Source organism: Danio rerio, chromosome 4, assembly GCF_052040795.2.
Source record: "Danio rerio strain M-AB ecotype USA chromosome 4, GRCz13ab, whole genome shotgun sequence".
Taxonomy (NCBI): Eukaryota; Metazoa; Chordata; class Actinopteri; order Cypriniformes; family Danionidae; genus Danio; species Danio rerio.
In genome coordinates, this window is record NC_141024.2 from 34,045,119 (window position 1) to 34,068,897 (window position 23,779).

The 23,779-nt window shown below is 37.2% G+C and overlaps 2 protein-coding genes and 1 non-coding gene across 4 annotated transcripts in view; 2 read left to right on the forward strand and 1 right to left on the reverse strand.

The window, feature by feature from the left end:
• Positions 1 to 23,779, forward strand: part of LOC101886704 (zinc finger protein) — an 846,922-nt gene that overhangs the window by 43,714 nt on the left and 779,429 nt on the right. The gene's annotated exons all lie outside the window — the stretch shown is intronic.
• On the forward strand, positions 2,600 to 11,036 carry LOC141381677 (uncharacterized). Of its 2 annotated transcripts, none has more exons than XM_087249254.1 (3): positions 2,600 to 2,639; positions 3,330 to 3,511; positions 9,298 to 11,036. In XM_087249254.1, exons 2-3 carry the CDS (start codon positions 3,427 to 3,429, stop codon positions 10,164 to 10,166), a joined length of 954 nt encoding a protein of 317 aa, XP_087105380.1. In that variant the 5' UTR covers positions 2,600 to 2,639; positions 3,330 to 3,426; the 3' UTR covers positions 10,167 to 11,036. The 2 variants fall into 2 exon arrangements, with proteins under 2 accessions (XP_087105380.1, XP_087105381.1); XM_087249255.1 differs by having other exon boundaries at positions 3,363 to 3,511.
• trnas-cga (transfer RNA serine (anticodon CGA)) lies at positions 22,387 to 22,468 on the reverse strand. The gene has a single exon. It is a non-coding gene; the product is annotated as a tRNA-Ser (tRNA).

The window sequence follows — 23,779 nt, forward strand, 5'->3', positions numbered from 1 at the left end:
AACGTTTTCAAGAATTCTACTTCTGTTTTTACCGCAAACCACTGAGCCACTATGCTGCCTCTTCTGTTATCAATCAGCTTTTATCAATATGCAAATTAATGGGAAAATAAACAATTATTGTCCTTAAAATGAAACTAAACTTGCTAATGAATGTTAATCTTTGTATTGTACACTGCATTGGAGGAGTGAAGGGAATGTTGGAAGCAACTCAAGTTAAAGACCTTAATAATCCTGTTTTATTTTTCAGAATAAGGTAAATAATTAGATTACAGATGTTTACATAAATGTACAAATACTTAGGGCTGTATTATTTCAAACAGTCAGTGAGCTCCATTATATGGACTTTAAAAGATTATTCTTTATAAATACTGAGACAGATATTGCCAAAAGGTTTGTCTTGTCCACTCATGTATCACATCTACTTGTGCAATATGTGTGTGTGTGTATAAGTGTTATAACATAAAAACATTCCCTAATTAACAATAAAATATTAAATAAATAAATAAAGTGTCAATAATAATTCATATGTCCACCCTGTCAAGCAAGGATTTGTGACAGGGTGGACAATGACAGAGAAGACATTTTAGGTTAAAGAGAGCATTTATTCAACATAGTTTGTTCCTGCCGCTGGTAAAGTGTTTACTAGTGATGGTGAAATGAAGCTTTCTAAACCAGTGAAGCGCTCAACTCAATTGTATCGGAAAGAGGCCCGTTACTCAAAGCTTTCTAAATCAGAGCTCAATGAGGACCTCTTCTGGTGAAAGTGTGGAAAAGCACTAGCTGCAATAATGTCAAATGTTCACAACTGACCAACTCAATCATTCATGTAGTAATACAACAACAGTAATATAAACAAATTACTCAATTACTGTAGGTTTTACACATAAGGTATGTTACATTACACCACTGATGACCATAGTAAAATCCAGGATTTTCAAATCTATTTATCATATTTCAACCAGTCCTTCACCCACCCACTTGTTCCAAGCATGGATCGAACTAGTAATTCCTGCATGGGAGGCAAATGCTCTAGGAGGAGGCTATGTGAGCGAGGCTTTTGGGCTGCACTCGCCAGCTGGCCTCCGTTAAACACTATACTACGACATGCAGGGGTTTTCTTTAAAGATAGTTGTAAAAAATACACTAATACACTTTAGTATGGTTCAAAACCTTTTTACTATAAATTACTATTGTATTTTAATTTAATTACTGGTGTGTGGGACAGGTGCAGTGCTGTGAAACAGTAGAAATGTATGTAATCGACGCCTAATCTCTCGCTGTACACTTTACTAACCCATGAGGGTGTTTAGCAGTCACGTGGGTAAAGGCGAAAATGAAGCTTCGGACGTCACTGATTATGTGATGATGGCAGAACGAATCAAGCTCCGGTACACTGCTTCACAGCGAGATGTATCGTTTTTTAGAAACATGCTTTGAAGCCTCGGCGCACAGTCACATCACTAGTGTTTCCTTATTTAAGCTCTTTGTACACAGTTTATAAGCTATATTTTAATCTCTGAATCTGAATTTTTTAAAATAATAATTACTATTTCACTCTGACAGGGTGGACATGTTTAGCTTGACAACATTCAGTTTCAAACACAACATGAGGAAAAATAGCAAACATAGGTGTAGATAGTTACTGTGTGCACAGCAGATGTTTTCACCTCCTCTGAAGAAAAGCAAAATGGACACAAGGATGCCAATGAGTACATCAGAGGGGTCTTAAAGGGGCATTTACCACATCATGACAGGGTGGACAGCAATTTCAAGGACACGTGCAAAATGATTAATATAATATTAATAAAATAAAATAAAAGTTATTAAATTGATTTTGTTAAACAACCTGTTAAAGACAATGAGAATATTTCAAAATCTTTTTAATTTAATCTAATTTACCAACATTTTAGACTCACTGAAGTTGTCTGAGCAGTGTGTGGACATTGCAAAATCACATCCATTCAATGAAAGAATGACGCAAAAATTAACAAAAACATTTCAAAACACTTAATTCTACCTGCATGTGCGTAAAGGTTTAACAATTATATCAAAACATCAGAGTTTCTTTATTGCACATTATGTCCATATAATATTGTTAAATCATGGGACATCAAAGGCACTTTTTAGTGATAATGACCAAGCTAGTGAAACTAAAACATGAAGTAGTAATGGGTACTTTTATACTTAAAGGGCACCTATTTTACCCATTTTCAGCATTTAATATAATTCTGTGTCTCTAGAATGTGTCTGTAAAGTCTCAGCTCAAAACACCCATCAGTTTATTTGTTATACCTGTTAGATTTCCTGCTATACACACTTAGTCTTAGTGGATTAAACAAGTTTTTTAAAATTGTCTTTAAAATGTTAAGAGTAAAGGTTTTGATCAACTCCAAATACTGAATATGTATATATATATATATATATATGTGTGTGTGTGTGTGTGTGTGTGTGTGTGTGAGAGAGAGTGTGAGAGAGAGAGAGGGAGAGAAAGTGGAAAACGAGCGAGAAATGTATCAAGAAGTCATGACTGCAACAGCAAGTAGCAAAAAAAAAGCGAAACAAAAGAAAAGACTTTTATTTTGGCGTGATGTGACGTCATAAGTCTGCGCCGCTCTTGCGCTGGATTCAGCTGGAGAAAGGTTTGTTTTAAAGCGTTTACACTTATATAAAGCGATTGATCAAAGTTTTAGGCTTTTTTCATCTGATGCTAAATTATGCTGTTAATGCATAATGCTGCTGTTGACAACATTATTTGAACATTTTATACTATGTAGTATTATTTTACTCACAGTAATGAGGGCTATTGTTTGAATAAACTAAAGAAACAGAAACAGTGTGTAATAGGTGTTTTAATGAAGGTTTAATTGATTAAATAGCATGATGCCATTCCATTCTAAATATACATCCCTATGTATGAGAAACGGAGTAGTAGTTTTAATCAGCTCATTCTTTATAGCTCTGACTATAGAGGTAAAGTTGGTTTTATATTCACACATTCGTTCATTTGTAAGTCTCTATTGTTCACCATGTTACTTTGAATATTAGATTTGAATTAGCATGCAAGTATGACTTCTAAACAACATTGTTTATTGGACTGTGCGATGCCGTACTTTGATAGTCATTGGCTGGTAATATGATTTCGCTATTTAGAGTTTGCAAATAATACTTTAATGAAGTTATATTATTAAGAGAAAAGTCTGAATGTGCGAATATAAAACCAACTTTACCTCTGTGCTTGGACATACCTGATTTCTTTTTTGTAACTGTTGAAGAAAGTGTTGCAGAGAAGTTATTTTATTTCTGTTCATTTTTTTTACTTATTTAAACAGGACATTTTTATTGTTTTGTTCATTTTAAACAAGACAAAGTGTCCAAACACAGAGAAAAACTCCTGCTGAAGCGACTGATCTCCACACTGTTATAAAGATGGCGTTTATTAAAGAGGAGAGTGAAGATGTGAAGATTGAAGAAACATTCACAGTCAAACAGGAAGATCTGCAGGAACAAACAGGTTGGTTTTCATTCTCAAACACCAACTCAGTCATATAGAGGTAAAGTTGGTTTTATATTCGCACATTCATTCATTTAGAAGACTCTATATTGTTTACCATGTTAATCAAGCTCTTATGGACCGTTTCCACTAAGTGGTTCGGTTTGGTACGCTTTTATGGCCGTACCGTACCGTACCACTTTTTTGGCACCCTTTTGAAAGGGTCCCAAACACTAAGGCCGTACTCACACTAGATACAGCTGCCTCGAACCGGGCCAAAGCACGCTTGTCCCCCCTCCTGTCTGCCCCGACGGCCCGCACTCACACCACAAACGGGCCTCGGCACGCTTACGTCATCACTGCTGCGCTGTTCAGTGAGAAGCGCTCTCTCAGTAGCACAGTGGAGATTTCTCTAGTTATATCGTTTCAGTCGTTTGATATGCAGTGACATGCAGTCAAATATTTCGCCAAACAGTCCTTAGGGATGCGGTGACACGCAGTCAGATATTTCACCGAACAGATCCGCCACTTTTAGCGCTCATAAACAATCATTAAGCTCTCGTGCTGCAGAAATGAGGAGGTTTGCTGAAGGCGCGCAGCTGTCGTGCAGTGAGGAGTTTGCGTCTTTAATAAACTACGGCAGTTTGCGTTCACTGAACAGTAAGAATGATTAATAAATACATATGAAACAGCCCCTTAAAAGTCACGTCTCGCTTTCAGTTTTGGGCTTTAGCGCTTTTTGCACTCACACACAAGCGTACCGCGCCAAAGCCCAAGTGAACAACGCTCAGGCACACCTCTTCCAACCGGGCCAGGGCCGGCCAAGTGACCCGAGCTTGAGCCCGATTCAGCGCACTCACACTTCTCAAACAATCCGGTACACGTGCCTGGGCATGGTACGGATGGCATAGTGTGAGTAGGCCCTAAAAGGCGGAGCTAGACGCGCAGCTGAACGCTATTGGTTTACAGAGATACGTCATTCGTAGACACAAGCCAGAATGTAAACAAAGGACCCGCCATGTTTGAAATACACAGCAAGAGATTACAGCGGAATTATAAATACATATGCAGCCATGGTCGATCCGGGCTGAAACAAACCCTGTCATCATCTTGATAAACAGCCACAAAGCCATGGAGAAGAGCAGATTCACCCTGTGCCGCATAGTTTATTACGAGCCAGTCTGAAGCCCGAGTGGTTTCGCATTCTTCCTTGTGTTCGCCGCGTGTCTCTATCTGAAATAACAAACTTCTTGAACTGATAATAATATGCGCTTTATTATTGACAAGCTTTGGAAACCTGATCCTGTGAGAAGCTGACAAACGCGGGACACATTCTGTGACACAATCAGAAAGAAAAGGACAAACGTGGGAGTGGAGTGCGGAAAAAAGGCGAAGCCAAGGAGCATGTTATTTATTCAGCAAACGTGAACAGGCTGCCTTGTTTTAATCTTTATTGTCATCTTTTAGACTAATATGAACTGGGAATGATGGAATGACCCTCTAACAGAGGCTTCATGTGCTGCTGAAGATTACAGACACAGATGAGAGGTTTTCACTGACTGTAGGCTATACTTTGTGTTGTTTTGAACTTAATTAAGGACAAAATGTCTGCTTTGTGTAGTTCTTCTGTAGTTGGTAACAAATCGGAGACTGTAAAGGTCTGTATGTGTTCATATATCTTCATTTATTTATTTACTTTATATAATTACAGACGTTACAGTAGGCTATTTCGCACCGTCATTGATCTGCAGTTAAAATCAACTCATGTTCATAGAAAAGTTAGCAATAAACATTTATACACAAGTATTTATGTGTGTAAAGCATCTGTTTTGTGAGAAGTGCTTATTATATTATATGTGAACGACCTATGCAGCTTTATTGTAGACATTTTCTCGAGCGAAAATGACGTCGACTGAAACTTTGTCATACACCACGCCCACTAAAAGGGTACCCTTGGTAGTGAAAACGCAAGCCTGATAAAGGTGACCCGTACCGACCCAAACCGTACCGTACTGTACCAGTCAGTGGAAATGAGCCATTGGGTCCAGGGTCAAAACCAAATTTTTAAGCTCTGTAAATGAATAGATATACTCTATTCTTTCAAATGCCTTATGGGCATCTAAAGTAATTAAGTCCTCTGGATTGGTATTATTTTTAAGTAAATAAATAATATTAAATAAGCAACGAAGGTTGTAAGATAACTGTCTTCCAACAATAAAACCAGTTAGATCTGGGTGAATTCTCTTTCTCATGACTGACTCCACTCTGATTGCCAGCACTTTAGCCATGATTTTATACAGCAGAGTGAGCTGATCGGACAATAAGATTCACATTTAAGTGGATCCTTACCATTTTGAAGAAGTACTGTTATAACAGCCGATGTCATGAAGAGGGGAGTGATTCCGAAACAAAAGCTTTAGCGAATACCTTGCACAACAGGGGTGTTAACTTGGCACAAAACTTCTTATAAAACTCAGCCGGGAAGCCATCAGGGCCTGGTGCTTTTCTGATTTTTATTTTTTTTTTATTGCATTTTCAATTTCAGAAGGTGTTAAAATTCCTTCTTTTGTCAACTGATCTGAATCACAGAGGGATGGTAATTCTTAATAATTAAAAAAGCTCTCAATACGTTCAATTAAGTTTACCTTAGAGCTGTAAATAGTTTTATAGAAGTTTTTAAATTGATCACTAATACCCTGTTGTTCAGTAATAATACTGCCATCATCCTTACTAACTGCTACTATAACACCAGCTGCTGAGGATTGTTTCAGTTGGTAACACAATAACCTGCCAGCTCGTTCACCAAGTTCATAATGAATCTGGCGTGATCTTATGTGGAGTTCCTCAAGGAGTCATTCCGCTTGCAGAATAAGTATTTTCTTATGAAGCTCTTCGGAAGATGATGTTGAGTGTAGCCGATCAATTGTACTATTTTTTTAGATGCCATTGTCCATCGCCGATGGTCGACAAACTGATGCTGATCCGGCATCACGATCCATCACCCCGCCCCACATTTATATTGATATATAACTTATTATTTGCATGTCATCTTCATAGCAATAACAGTCTTTTCATGAGCTGTGTTAAATGTTACATATAGCTGCTGCTTGCACGGCTGACAGCATCGTGAGGATTAAATGAAGGATTATACAATACCTCTCGCGCTTAAATGTGTAGATTCAGTGCCAAACACTGTTACCTGCGGACTTGAAGCCACTAGAAGTCTTTTATCCACTCTTGGAAAAGTGTAAATGGTGGATTAACATTCAGCACATGATCACTAATAAGATGCGCCATTATTAATAACTTTAGGTCAGGGGTCAACTCGTGAGATCCTCACGGGCTACCTGGTGCCCACGGGCACCATGTTGGTGACCCCTGCTTTTGGTAAACCTGTCTGTTATTTTCATTCTCTCATCTTCAGCGCTTCACATTTTCGCAGTTGTAGCTCCTGTCATCTGAAGGCAGAAGGCATTGACTGAGTGATTGACAGCTGATATTACCCAATCATTTGCATTCAGTTGAAGAGCAGTGAGCCACTAAGTAGAGCACAAAGGCGGGGCATGCATTGCAGGCTATTTTACTTCAAGTTCACATAACAACTGTTTTAATCTGTTCCTGAGTGCTGCGTTTGGCCTTTTTAGGTGCAAAGATGCAGTCTGCATAAATGTCTCCTAAATCTGCGCACGCGGCGAGGATTTTACAGTGAAAACAATGTAAATGTATGCACTACACTGCACTCAAACCGAACTCTCGTGTTCTCCACCAGCTGTGGGAAAAGCCATTGTAATGACACAGATCACTGTGCCATGCCCGTAGCCAGGGGGTTTCGGGTTGTTCGAACGAACCACCCCCCATGGCCCCCATGTAATTTAATTTAATATTATATAATACATATTATAATTATTTATATTTAACATATATATTGTAATAAAGTGTGATTTTATATAACTTTGGCCAGTAATTAGAATCCTATTGAGCCTCAAAGCCACAATAAAGTGACGCGAGTCTTGTGACATAACCCACTGAGTGGTAACACTTGAATCTTTGATGTGACATCCTCCTTTGATACCTTAAACTTTTGCTCTTTTCTCTTGAGCCCCTTTCACACATGCAGATTTTTCCGTAAAATTACCGGCAATTTTCCGGAAAGGTTGTATGTGTGAACAGGTCCTTTTTGAAAATACCGGTAAATTCGTTCTGGCTATTTTCCGGAAAGAGAAGTTGTAACATTACCGGTAATTTGCCGGACTGCTGCGCTGTGTGAATGCAGAAGGAAGATTGCCGGAAAGAGCACGTGCACGTCTAGAACGTGCTGACGTGAGACGTCTGCTTGAGCCAATCAGAACAGTCAGACGCGTTTACGTCCGCGCGGTTTATGAGAATAAAAGCCTTTGAATATTTTCCCAGACGCATTTAGCTGCTAGAAGTTAGTCAGATCATGTTTATATGTTCTTCTTAATGCCAACTGTGTAAATAATCATCGATAAGATGCTTATGATAAGCCGCTGTTTGTTTACCTTCACGCTTAGCGTGTGCCTGTGAAACAGCCTGTGAGCGCCAGCACACGCACATATTATGAACATCTCGACATGCCAAAGTGATCCTCCATATGTTTTCTTCGAAGTTGTTCACAATATTGATCATCCACAGAGTTTGTAATGTAGTCAAATGTTTACAAATACAAGCGCAGCCGTTTAAGGCTCATTTGTGGTAAATGATGTCAGAATTTACTGGTATTTTGGAATGGATGTGTGAACGGTCTTTTCTGGAAAAATTTCCGTAACGTCCTCGCCTGTGTGAACAGCGTTTTTTTTAATATACCGGTAAAGTCGTTCCGGAAATTTTCTGCATATTTACCGGTATCACTGTGTGAAAGGAGCTTTGATCTGTGTTACAGATTATCTCTTGTCATTTGGTTTTATATACAGTCACAGGAGCTCTCGTTTCCCTTTTTTTCTGTTTATACCACATCATTTCCCTTCATGTTTGTCAGTATATTGTCGATCATTTCTGTGCATATTATTTTGTTACTCACCCTGTATGAGACCGCCAGTGAATGAGTGTCTGGTTGTTTTTTCCTACGGCACTCCCTCAGCGCTCACCTGACTGGGTGTTTACTTTGACTTTTGCTTTTTCCAAGATTTTTTTTCACACAAGTCTGTGTAGTTCAGTATTTTGTCTTCAATTTAAGAATAAAAACCTTGATTTAAAAACTGCACAATGTGTTTAATTGTGTTATCTTTGACTAATATTTACATTTGTTTGATGATCTGAAACAGTTAAGTGTTAGATTTCTGCATTGCATTTGTTACATACAGATTACATACCTCTAGTACATTTGTCATTTAAAGGCGCAGATTTAAAGCTTTATGCAGATTTTATACATGTGTCATATGTCTATGAGGCAAATATTCTCAGAGATTCAGCTGTTTTTTCTAACAGGTTTACCAGTCAGGCACAGAATGAAAAAGCATTCCCTATCGGCTTTACAAGTTTTACAAAAACAAACTGTTTTGTTGTGATTACGAATATATACAAATAGAAACTGGCCATTTACAGCTTTCAAATTTATGTCTCATCAATATGACCAAAATGATCTGGGATTAATAATATAATAATCTGCTTAAATGTGTATCTGTGTAATGGACCCCAGGAGGTTAATATGACAAGATCAATCTAAAAATGATCTGCTATGTCTTTACATTTAATGTGCATCAAAATTAAGATTTGTGTAGCCAATGTTTTTAGTGCCTTTTCACTGAGTTTTAATGATTTACTAAAAAGTAAAATTAATTTTATTTCAGACCTAATTAAAGACTACGAGGAGAGTAAAGAGGAGGAACATCATGTCAAAATTGAGGACAAAACTCATTTAGAGACTGATGGTGTGTTAAAAGTGAGAGACAAGAGTTGTTTTACCTGCACTCAGTGTGGAAAGAGTTTGGGAAGCAAAAGCAAACTAAAGACTCACATGAGGATCCACACTGGAGAGAAACCATTCACATGCACTCAGTGTGGGAAGAGTTTCAACCAATCATCATACCTTAATCAACACATGAGGATCCACACTGGAGAGAAACCATTTACATGCACTCAGTGTGGGAAGAGTTTCAGCATACGTTCGTCGCTTTATAGACACATGAAGGTCCACACCGGAGAAAAACCATTTACTTGCACTCAGTGTGGGAAGAGTTTCAGTGATTCATCAAACGTTAAAAAACACATCATGATCCACACCGGAGAAAAATCATTCACATGCACTCATTGTGGGAAGAGTTTCAGCGATTCATCATACGTTAAAAAACACATGAGGATCCACACTGGAGAAAAACCATTCACTTGCACTCAGTGTGGGAAGAGTTTCATCAACTCATCAAATCTTAATCAACACATCATGATCCACACTGGAGAGAAACCATTCACATGCACTCAATGTGGGAAGAGTTTCAGCACATCATCACACCTTAAACAACACATGAAGATCCACACTGGTGTGAGAGAGTATATGTGCTTGGAGTGTGAGAAGACTTTTATTACAGCTGCAGAATTAAAACGGCACCAGAGGATTCACACTGGAGATAAACCGTACAAGTGTTCACACTGCAGTAAGAGGTTTGCTCGCTCAGGAACCCTGAAAACACATCAGAGGATTCACGCTGGAGATAAACTGTAGACATGATCAGTGTGTTCTAGGGTTTGTTACCGAAACCCGGTGCCATTATAGCACCGGTACCATGGTAACCGGTATGCACCGGTATTAAATTAGCGTATGAATTTCGGTGCCTAATTTCGGTGCTGCGGCATGGACGTGAGGGTTGCATGAAAAAAGGCACATATAGGTGTTGTCACAGCATCACTAAACATTTAATATGCAACTCGTTTAGTTTTGACTTCATTCATTTTTGATTTCTGTCTTGAACACATGATTTATTTACAACACGTTTTTAAACACAATAGTTTAACTGACTAGTTTCTAATATCTAACGCTACTTTTTTATGCTGACAGTCAGTGCAGAACATTTTACTAGTTATTTTACAAGACAGTATTCAGACAAAGTCCCTTTAAGTATTTTATAGTCTTTTATTTAGATTAAAGTGTAATTTAGACTTATCAGTTCACTACGAAAGTTAAAATAATTAGTCGAATTATTTTGTAACTGATTTGTTGTGTAAATCAAAAATATATAGTAAATATTTCTTAAGGAGGCTAATAATACTGACCTTATTTTTATTTTTTTATTTTTTTATTAAAAACAGCTTTTATTCATGAAATAAACAATAAGAAATAGGACTTATTATGACTCCAGAATATTTATGTTTTAGGAAACACTGTAACAGTTTTCAAAAACATTATTTTAAATGAATGGGAGGGCAAAATAAAACAACTTCAACTGTAGGCCTGTTAAAGTTTACAGGTGCAGCAATGTGCCTTGATGTACTTGAATGTTAGAAATGTGTTCTCCTACACCAGTACAATGTAACTTGTCAAATAAATAAACAAGGAAGATTATTTTGAGTTTAAGTTATTAAATTATCTTGTTTATGAAGACTGCAGAGTGATGCATGAAAACAAATGACTTCCAATAATGTTTTAAGTATTTTGTGATATATATGTTAAAATGTGCTCCTAAAAGTATGTGGCCCCTGCAGGTTAATAGTAAGCTAATGTAATTTCATAATGCAAATCTTAAATTCATGCTAACCAACAAATGATCAAAGGAAATGTATTAATGTAATACAATATGAACTGATGTTTACTTTAAACTGTAATTATATTGTTCTATTAAAATTATTTTGAAAAAATCATTTGTCAAATAAAATATTTTTGAAGAGTCGTCCACCATCATTTTGTGGCTAAAAAGTGTCGATTCAGGCACCGTTTTGGCACCGGTATCGTTTTAAAAGTATCAATTTAGCACCGGTATCGAAAAACCAAACGATACCCAACCCTAGAGTTTCACTCATTCGGGGCAGCTTAAGAAGCTGAGAAAGAGAGCTCCTATACACACTGGTATTAATCCTCCTTTTTACATTATATATGATAACCTAAACCATATTTAAATAACATGGAGTGCAATAGGCACAGCAGGGAAGGGCTTTTTAGAGAAGGAAGGCTTTCCCCTCACATTAAAGAGCCCATATTATGGGTTTTTGAAAATTCCCCTCCATGTAGTGTGTAACACAGCTCTAAGTGAAGCGAAGTATCCAGCTAAGGCTTAAATCTGTAAGAATACAGTGTTTAAAACGGTTGATTCATCTATAAAAGAGTCGACTCATAGTGCTTCAAACGAGTCGCCTTGATACCGACTCATTAGGTGTTTCGCCATGACGTACGAACGAAACCAAGTTATTCACGTGCACGCGCAAACCCGGGAGATTTCAAACCTGAGGCCCCGCCCTCTGACGCAGAAACCCAGACACACACCCACAAACACACGCACACCCACAAACAACACGCACACAAACATGCCGGTCGATTGAAGTCACACTGCAGATGGATATATTGAGTCTCTACCCAAAGATGAAACCTCAGCATTATAACCAAGCAGTTGGAAACTTCTGGAAGCTACATGCTACAAAGAATACTTCATCTGAGTTTGTTAAAGGAAGGATCAGTAAAGAGTAACTGCTGGACGTCAGGATGGGTTTCTTCCATTTCTCAAGTGTAAGTACGTGCGGTTAAAGTTGTTGCCTCGTTTACTCTTGCTTGCAAATGTATTTAGTTGTGATTTGTTACTTGTAACCGCGTGTACTGTATCAGGTTAACTGGATATTTGATCTTATCGCGTGCAAAGTCACGTTAAAAACGCGACGCGTGCTGTTTGTTTATGGAGCTCCGTGCTAGAGTTCTGCTCCCGCGATTTATTCGGAAATTTATTCCCGCGCCGCAGAAATCTGGCGCGGGGACAGCCGCGGGAATAAATTTCCGAATAAATCGCGGGAGCGGTCGGTAACGGGTTTAATTTGGGACGGGAGCGGGCTGTCTAGCAATATCACGGATATTGCTATGCGAATTAGAAAGAGAGAGTCTGCGTGGTGCTTGTGTGTGTGTTAGTGCGCACGCGCGCGTATGAGAGAGAGAGAGAGAGAGAGAGAGAGAGAGAGAGAGAGAGAGAGAGAGAGAGAGCGAACGAACGACAGCTTGGCTGTCTGGACTGTATACTGGGTGATTTTTGGTTGTGTTCTCCGCTCTAGCGGGACCGGGCGCGGCGGGCAGAAAACGGAGCGGGTTCTCAGGCTAAAACCTGGCGGGTGCGGGCGGAAGCGGGAGCGTTGTCATCCGGAGGTGTGTGTGTGTTTTTGTGTGTGTGTGGTATGGCCAGTACACGACTGTCTCCTTCGTTCGGTTATCCGTGGCACTATCCACTCGCCATAGTGTGGCAGCTAAAATCCACGTCTATACTATCGAGCGTGTATGAACTGTGATTACTTTTTAAATTGCTGATTAGCTATTGGCCATTTCCCTCTCTGACTGAAGGCAGTCGACCAATCGCGACAGACTGTCATCGGTCCAATCAGCGCAGATTAGCTCCGCGCTAAGGAGGGGTTTGGGAACAAATGAATCACTGGACGATTCATACAGGAGTCGCTGGGATAATTAGGTAAAAATAAATGCAGATTATAAGACCATGAAAGTGTTTTTTGACCTTGCATGCATATTAGACTGTTGTTGGAGACCCTTACAACCAGGATATGACCCTATTTCATGTATAATATGGGCTCTTTAAGAAGTTATTTAAGACTTCAAGGTTTGGAGATCTTTTTCGTAATGTTTTTTATGTGGTTCAAGATATTCACGTTTGTGTTTTTCGTGTTCCGATCACAGTGATCTTAGCAATAATATCTGATTATAGTATATGCAAAAACAGAAATATAGAGTAATTACTTTAAATATTAATGGGTTACTAAATCCGATTAAAAGAAGCAAACTTGTGGCTAAAATTAAAAGAGAAAACCAACAGATAATCTTCTGGCAAGAGACACATCTTTCTGATACAGAACATAGGAAATTAGAAAAAATGGGATTTAAGGTTTTCTTTTTCTCATATAATAATGGTCGTAAACGAGGAGTAATGACATTAATCTCAAATAAAATCAACTTCCAATTAATTTCTAAGATTACTGATAAAGAAGGGCGATATAACCTAATTAAAGGAACTATCAACCATACCAAAGTTACATTATTTAGTATATATAGACCACCTGAAAAAGACAAAGCATTTCTCAAAAAAATATTAAGTGTTATAGCCAAGGAGACATCAGGTACGTTGATCTGTGAGGGAGACTGGAATGTACAACTTCAGCCTAAATTGGACTCATCGTCTAATAAGCAAATTAGTCAAGAAACTAGACAAATAAGATATTTAATGAAATAATTAGGCTCGATAGATGTATGAAGAGACATATTCCCTCTTAAAAAAAGAATATACTTTCTTCTCTTCTGCCCACATGTCTTATTCTAGAATTTTTTTTTTTTTTTTTTTTATGTTTGGGTCAGATCAACATAAAAGAAAAGACTATAAAACTGGAACAAGGGACATCTCAGACCATGCAGGAGTATGTTTAAGAGTGTACCTGGACAATAAACCAAGTAAGACATTTTGGCGATTTAAACTTAAACATTTGAATGATTTAACGTGTGTAGAATGTGTTAAAAAAGAACTATTAGAATATTTAAAACATAATAATAATAATGCAGAGGTGTCACCTAGTGTCGATGGGACGCAGCTAAAGCTGTTATGCGAGGTAAACTTATAATGTGGTGATCAAGAAAAAAAATGGAATTGCATAAATAATCTAAAATATCTGGTAAATATCCAGATATTTTTAATAATATCAAAGAAGTTAAAGTGGAACTCAATAAAATATTTGAGGGCGTGTCAGAATCCATACTTGCTAATTTAAGGACGGGAAAATCCGTTTTGCGCCATGGCGCATGGTCTAAAAGGGTTGATTTTATTTTCTTAATGAGTTATAGGTGTGTTTTGAGAATAAACCAATGAGCGACTCATCTCCCATTACCTTTAAGAGCCAGTTGCGTCACGTCATGAGCGCATTTGCTATTTACATGACGTAAAGTAAGTTCACTTTCGCTTTTGCTCTCGTGGATAGGGAAACCTTTACGCTCAGACATCAATTAGCCTATAAATAATTAATTTTGTTTGTTAAGCGCAAACATTTGTTTCAAAACTATTTCTAAATTCAGTTCTAATTTCCAGCAAACGAATAAATTAACATTGATAATCAAGTGTGTTCAAAAAACTGAGTTATTTCCAAATACACCTGCTGTGCCCCATACGACCTAAAACCTGACAGGTGGGCAAATCTAAGCTTGTTTTTAATCAAACAAATATAAACATGGATATAATAAATAATACTGCCAATAATAATAACATTATACAAAAGCAAATTAAATGAACTGAAAAAGCCTCTCGAGATGAAGAAAGTATGAAGGCTGTGGTTTTAAAATTCATGTAGGCTAGAAATTAATGTTTTGCACTCTCAGAAAAAAAGGTACAAAATTGTACCTTTTAGGGTACAAATGGCCCGTCACTGGGGTGGTACCCTTAAGGGTACAAATTTGTACCTCTATTTAAAGGTACAAAATTGTACCTTCCACATTTGTACCCTTTAAGGGACAATTTTGTACCCTAGACACTGAAGGTACAGAAATGTACCTTTTTATATTATATAGTATTTTCAGGGTACTGACCCAGGCATTTTGATCCTTTAGTGACTGCATGCACAAATAAATAAATAAAATATTTTGGTTCACAGATGTCCATTTTTATTTACTAATGTAGAAATATTTCATTACAACTCACAACTGAATGTGTTAAGAAATAAAATTACACAGCAAGTATAAAGCAGACATGTAAAACAGTAAAAAGAACAATTTAGATAAGAATAAAAACTAAATCTTAACTTAATACAAAGACCACAAGAATACTGTTTAAGATTTATAAACACATTACACAGGCTACATCAAGTACTGCACTTTACAAAGTCCAAAGTATTTGTCTTTAGTCAGAATACTCGGTCATAATAAATAATTTGTCATCAACATTTTCTCTGAATTTCAGAATGAAGGCAAACTTTCTCTATAAATTGCTTCAAAAGTGCAGAAAACCATACATCAGTAGCCTCTTCCTCAACATCAGTAGATTACTCCTCATCATCCTCAAGTGGAGTTGTAATTTGTTGTAACACAATATGTGTTTATGTTTTTGATAAACATGACATGTAAAGCACTCATATCTGGAAAATGTTCTTTGATAGTCATTAGGACCACAAGTTATTTAAAAATTTGCTTTATGCATGAATGATAGTGTGCTGGATTAACTTGATGATTGTGATTATCCCAAGAGCATGTAGAGAAACAAAAAACAAGGTTGATCACTCTGGTAACTGGAGTAGATCGAGGCTTGTCACAGTCCACCGTTCATTCAAAATATTCCACTGCAGAAACATCAGGGTGTTCTTCTAATAAGATGGATATGTCAAAAATGTATATTCGTCCACACCATTAGCCCGGCCAATCGCAATCCCATCAACTCTGAAGACTGCCGTGACTCGTCTTGTTAACACAGTTGTCCAGTCGGTGGCCTCCTCCTGTACTTGAACTGTTGGATGTGGTGAAGATGGTTCACTGTAAATGACAAAGCAATAATTACATTAATATCAGTCACTCTATCACTGATGAAGAGAAAATCAACATGCATAGAAAGTGAAATAATTAATATTCACTGATTAAAAAAAAAAAGTATCACAGATTAAAAGACTAATATAAATTTCATTCATTCATTCAACTTCTTTTTGGCTTAGTCCCTTTATTAATCTGGGGTTGCCACAGTGGAATGAACCACCAACTTATCCAGCATGTTTTATGCAGCAGATGCCCTTCTAGCTGCAACCCAGTATTACGAAACACCCAGACACACTTATTCACACACACATTTATACACTACAGACAAATAAGCTTACCAAATTCAGCCATAGCGCATGTCTTTATACTTGTGGGGAAACCGGAGCACTTGGAGGAAACCCTCACGAACACTGGAAGAATATGCAAACTCCTCACACAAATGCCAACTGACCCAGCCGAGGCTCGAACCAGCGACCTTCTTGCCGTAAGGTGACAGCACTACCCACTGCGTCATCCTAATATAAAGAATATCAAGCATTATAAAATGCATTTATCACAGCATATACTAAACAGAAAACAACATACGCACCGGAGCACAACCAAATGTTGAAGTGTCTCGCTTAACAAGGCTGGCAACATGAGAAACGCTGCTGTAAAATCAATTCCTGGAACATAAGATGTGGCATACAAACAAATATGAAGGAATCCATACAAAGCTAGAATTTAATAATATTAATCAAGTGGAGAAAGTTTAGAAAGAGTACCTTAGAGTCAGGTCCATAGCATTCTTCAGTTGATCTCGCATCTTTCGATGAAAACCTAGAAAATAATTTTAAACATGTGGGTGTACATTTATTGTTGTTTGTAAGTAAAAACCTACAAATTTAAAATAGTATGTAAGCCATTAAAACCATGGTATAGATAATGAGACATACTTACATCTTGTAACTGAGCCATGCTTTCTTATGACATGCCTTCATTGGTCTGATGCTGTTAGGCTGCATTCTGTTATTCAATCTTGTCCTGAAAGACAATTGGAAACTTCAAAAACTTCTGGAAAGCAATAAGATGAAGCAATAACTATTTACTTATTTTGAGATATTAATAAAATAGGTAAAATAGCTCAAGGTACCAGTTTCAGAACAGATGAGACAAATTATTACAATAAATTAACATAAGTATAACGTTAAACGATAGTAAAGCACCAACAATTCTGGACATGAGAGTTTGTGAACACTCCTCAACATTAATGTAACTTAGACACTGAAACGAAGATATGAAACTTAACGTTACGCACGCCACGTTTGTAACTAGCCACGTTTACATAATCAGTCACTTTGTCTGTGACAAAATTGTGATTTTTCTTCACAAAATGGCGGTGTAACTTAACTTATATAACCGTCTAAAATTACATTTCAGCCGTCAACCGTGGCTAGAAAAATGGCCTCAAAATATAAAACATTATCGATAATTACAAATTTCCAGTATTAATAACAAAAGGTTTTATATCAAGGTAACGTTATATGAAGACTTTAGTCGCGCGAGCTCCGGGCCACACCGCACATTACTCACGGGTCACGGCCCGATTCCGGTGCACGGATACGGCAGCGTCGCGCTTCTGCCGCCGCAGCTGGCCCGAGTGTATTTTGCTAATTGGGTTGCGATTATATTCCGCCGTGGCAACACTAACGTTAATTAATAAAGCAGTAACGTAACGTAAGATATAAGGCGCGAATACGTAACGTAGGCGACAAAGGGAACTTTTACACCGAGAAAACTAACAGCATATAGTACTCACCGTCTATAACGTTATGTCCCTCGGTGACTTCGATATCACATTGTATTAACTTCTTTAATAAGCTGCAGACATCTTAGCAAACTCCATCCTGCAGGCCAGCCCGGAGCACTTAAAGCGGGGGATAGCCGAGACCCGAGAGTCAGACAAAATCAACAGAACACGGCTTCACATGTAAAAATGAGACTGAAAATATATCTTTAATGCATTCTTACCTGATAAGTGTGGACTCCAAAATAGACTTTTCTTTGAAAAGCGTGCGAAGTTCTGTGTAAACAGCCAGCATACTCTACCGACCGCCTCAGTAACAAACACTACTATAACGTCTCAACAAGCCAAATTCTTAAAGAGACAGCAACATCACCACCTGTATGAAGATGCTGTCACTCTGCATGGTTCTTATTCTACATCCCATAAACTAAAGGGTCTTAAACAATAAGCAAAGAGCAGTATTTACGTTTTTAATGATTAAAATTACATTCAATTATAAATTAAATTATTAACATTTGTGAGAAAAAATGTAATTAAAATACATGAAAAAAAATTAATTATTAAAATATTTAATTCAATCAATTTATTAATTTATTATATTTTTAAATTATGTATTTTAGTATTAATGTTTAGTATTAATACATTTAAATTAGTGTTATATAGTGTCTTGATCTTATCATGAGCTGAGGGTACAATTTTGTTCCTATAGGGAAACAAAATATATAATTGTACCTTTAAAGGTGCCAAATTGGTCCTTTACGGTACAATTTTGTATCCAAATGTGCTATAAAAGGTACAAAAATGTACCTTTCAAACCTAAATCTGGACATTTGTACCTTTATAGCCCATTTGGGTACAAAATTGTACCCTAAGGACCAATATGGGACCTTTAAAGGTACAATTTTATATTTTGTTCCCTCTAGGAACAAAATTGTACCCTCATTGTACCTTTTTTTCTGAGAGTGTGTAATAATTTATTCATTTATATTTATATCCTATATATATATATATATATATATATATATATATATATATATATATATATATATATATATATATTTCCTTATTATATATATTCTTAATATATTATATCTTTTTCATATGTAATGATATTTGCGTATTGCTCTGCATCTTGTGTGTAGTGTGTAAGCCAGGCGCACTTTGCGCCAAACAATAGACCAACTTTGTTCTGGTCTAAAGAACAGACTATTTACAGTTTCTCAAAATAACAACGCGCCAAAACACGCCTGCTTTTTTAGACCAGAATGCCCATACAAGCACATACGAGCGCAAATGCATTTGCTATTTAAACAGTGTGGCGCAATGCCTCAAAATGACCCTTGCGCCGAGGTGAAAGTAGCAAATAGCAATTGCTTTGCGTCTTGTGCCACATTGCGCCGGGTGTATGATAGGGCCCTATGCATCTATATTAGCTAAACGATTATAGGACATTCTTTCAGACCTAATAGATACTTATCAAACAGGTTTTATAAAACAAAGACAAACATATGATAATATATGGCGAGCCCTTCACGTAATAGATTATATAGCTCAAAACAAGATTAGCACTCTTCTAAGTAGCCTAGACGCAGAAGAAGCTTTCGATTCGATGAGTTGGGATTTTTTATATTTAGTTCTGCAATGATTTGGATTTGAGAATGACACTATACATTTTTTAAATCTTTATATTAAACTCCTACAGCTAGAATTAAAATAACTGTGGATATTTTCAGAACATATTATATTAGAGGATGTCGACAAGGGTGCTCATTAAGTCCTTCCTTATTTGTATTATTTGTTATACCATTGGCACAACTAATCAGAGATTATGCAGAAATAAGAAATATAAAATTTGTTTATATGCTGATGATGTGTTTCTGTTTCTTACATACCCAGAATTTAGTTCACCTAAGGTGATGCATTCTCTTGACAAATTTGGATTACATTCAGGATATAGATTAAATTTACTTAAAACACAAACTCTTTAATGCAACTATAACCCAGATGATAAAATACACAAGGATTATGCATTTAAATGGAAAATACCTTCTATCAGATATCTTGGGAGTTCAAATCTCTGCAGACCTATCAGATATCTATAAAAATAAATGACTTTCCCATTACAGAAACTATAATAAAGGATTTGAACAGATGGCCCCTTCTATCTTTAGATCTATATAATCGAATAGAGATAATAAAGATGAATATATTACCATGCCCACTTTTTCTCTTTAAAGCTTTACCAGTGGAGAAACCAAAAAGCCAATTTGATGAATGGAAAAAACTAGTGTCTCGCTGTAAGGCAGCACAGCTTAGACACATAGTTTGTTGGTGCAATGACAAATACTGTGCAAAGTGGAAAGAATTTGAAGAATTACTAATCCACTTACCTCTCCAATAATTATTAGGAGATAGAAACTTCTAACATACAGAATTGCATAAATTGAATTCCCTGACAAAGAGCTCTTTAGAAATTTGGTACAAAGAATTAAAGAATCCTAAATGTGAAAAACAAGCTAAGATATTAAGAGGGGTTGAACGTGATATTCAATTTAAACCAGCAAAACTAGATCTAAGATTTAAACAATGGAGTTTGTAGGCCATAACATCCTTCTGTCTCAACACTACTGATAATGAATTAGAAAGTTTTCAACAACTTTCCAATATATATAACTTAGATAAACAAGACTTTTTCCGTTACCTTCAAGTTAGACACTACTTCAATAAAAGCATAAGAGATTCTGAAGACATAAAAACAACAGTAGTGCAGGTATTTATAGATGCTTACAAAAAGAAGGTTAATAAAAAAACTAGTATCAAGAAATTATTCCTGTCTGACATTAACAAAGAAACACTCAATAATGTATACAAAACATAAATGGGAAAGGGAAGCCAAATTAATACTAACAAATGAGGAATGGTTAACACTTTGGGAAACACAAATAATCACAATTAATTCCGATTAATGGAGGGGATTTATTTGGAGAAATGTTATCAGGTTTTTTATATCACCTAAAATAAAATACTTTCAAAGTAGAGATCAAAAATGGTGAATGCTGGAGAAAATGTGAAATTGTATTGGCAGATCATGTCCACATATTTAGGGACTGTAATATTATACAAAAGATTTAAATAAAGAGATAAATGCAATAATGAGATTGAATCTGGTATGTAATTTTAAAACTATGTACCTGGGAATTTACTCTGCAGAAATACCATAAAATGATGTGTATCTTCCTAACACACTACTAACAACTAGCAAAAAAGCCATTACAAAAAAAAAAATTGCTAAAGGAAGATCCTTCATCTGTAGGCGAATGGTATGATATTGTTAAAGAGGTGTATGACATGGAAGTACTGACATTTAACTTGAGACAACAAGCCTATACAATTTCTGCATACTGGGGTAAATGGTTGAGAAGAAGCTTCTTGCTTTAAGCGGGGAGTCCCCAACAGGTTTCCATCGCCTAAACAACTCAGCTACGACTACATGTACTGCCATGTCCTCATGGCTAGTACACGTGTTGTGCATCCAGATGAAACTTTCGGCAAGCGATTGCTCAACCGCAAAAGCTTATAAGTCTTTATAAAAAAAGGGTCTTATAAGTGTCCAAACGGGGACTTGAACCCTGTACCCTTAGATTGAAAGTTTGATGCTCTACTGACTGAGCCATCCAGGCTCCATGGCAATGTTTTTAAGTAGAGAAGGTTTAGAGTTGTGGTCGGCGCAGACCTTTACGGTACACAAAAATTTACCGTGACATGGGGTTTTGGCTTGTGGTTGTTGTAGATGTTGCTAAAACACAACAGGTTACTGTGAGGTTGGGTTTATGGTTGTTGTAGGTGTAGGTGTAGACATCAGTAAAACAAAATAGTTTTACTCCATGTCATGTAGGAGACAATAAATGGATCAATAGCAACTGCAGAAGGGGTTACTGTTGTTGTGGCAATGAATGGAGACTTAACAATTGAAAAGATTCCTTCCATGCCTTAGAAGCGTGACTTGATCAATGCTTATCTACACAGCATGCTGTCATCAAAGGTCCCGTTGCTCATATCGTATCACTAGTCTTCCACACTTTAGGAAACATAAACATTCAGGACGTGCCATTAACACAGCCTGCATTAAAAGGAGGCTGGAGATTACGGATGGCAACACAGAGTCCAACGCCAATGTCACCTTGAAAAATCTGCTGTGACCCAGATTCAAACTGGAGTTGCTGCGGCCACAACACAGAGTACTAACCACTATACAATCACGGCGAGCTACAGGACAACCACTGGACCTTCACTCTCTGTCAAATGTCTTTGAAAATGGAGGGCCTCCAGGGCAGTTAGGTACCATGGCTGCCGATTTATTTTTGTGGCTTTTGCCTACCATTACATCCCTTTTCACAAGAAACAATGGAGTTGTTAACAATCAAGGAAGGTCGCAAATTAAAATACTGCGCACTGCCAGCACGTAGTCGGCAGGACTCGAACCTGCGCGGGGAGACCCCAATGGATTTCGAGTCCATCGCCTTAACCACTCGGCCACAACTACATGTACTGCCATGTCCTCATGGCTAGCACACATGTGGTGTGGTGCATCCAGATGAAACTTTCAGCAAGTAATAGCTCAACCGCAAAAGCTGTGGCTCCACAAAAAGGGTCTTATATACCCAAACTGGGACTTGAACCCTGGACCCTCAGATTAAAAGTCTGATGCTCTACCGACTCAGCCATCCAGGCTCCATGGCTAAGTTTTTTAAGTAGGCAAGGTTTAGGGTTGTGGTCGGCGCAGACCTTTACGGTACACAAAAGTTTACCGTGACCTGGGGCCTGTTTCAGAAAGGAGGTTAACTGAAAACTCAGAGTATTTTAACCCTGAAATGAGAGAAACTCTGGGTTTTCCGTTTCAAAATGGCAGGTTTGTTAAACTCGAGAAATCAGGGTAAGTCAAGCCTGTTTCTGAAAGAGAGTTAACTTTAACTCGGACTCAGTTACTGTGGTAACTTACTCTGTGAATCTAACCTGGTCAGAAGCAGGTTTTATTCTCTAAACTCAGAGTTTCTGTCGGTCTCCTCCCCTTTTTTTAAAGATGAAGCGGTATTTCTCGCCTTAGCCTTACGTTTCCACCCACCTATTTTAATGCTCATTTTGGATACGTGCATAAAAACGATTGATAGAAACATCATGATGGACATAACTTTTTAAAATATGCATAAAAAACGCACATAACTGAGTAGGATAAACTTTTATTCGATAGAAAATGTGCGCATAAACTACGATGGAAACACTTTTACTGAACAAATTACAGTATGTACATTAAAAAAAAGATCATGATCATATGATAATGAAAATGTGTGTAAATGAACAAACCAGCAGGCTGGGCACACTGTAACACGTCTTAAATATTGTTTTAGTCATTCTAAAATGCCTTAACTGTTTCAGTATTAGTGTATATTATTAATTACCTCCGAACGTCTGGTGCGTGTCAAGAGTCTCCGCGTCTCATCGCTTCAGACGCCCCCACGTGTTCATTGTGTTTCAGCATTGTCTTCTGACATCGAGGCAAAAGTACATTAATTAGGCTAAATAAAGAATTAATTGACGCAGCTTCTTCTACCACAGTAAATTCTGTGGAAGTGACAATTTTTTTCTCTTTGACTCGTTGGATGGAATTTTATTCGCATCTTTTATGCAATATTCCAGTTTTGCACATAAATTTATGTAATATATTTGGATGGAAACATAGCTATTGCCTACATTTTAGTCACACACAGAAGAACTCTACTAGAACGGCTTATGCTTTTTTAATAAATAATTAAATTGAATTCACCTTCGATATGCACTGTAACTAGATTAATGGGAT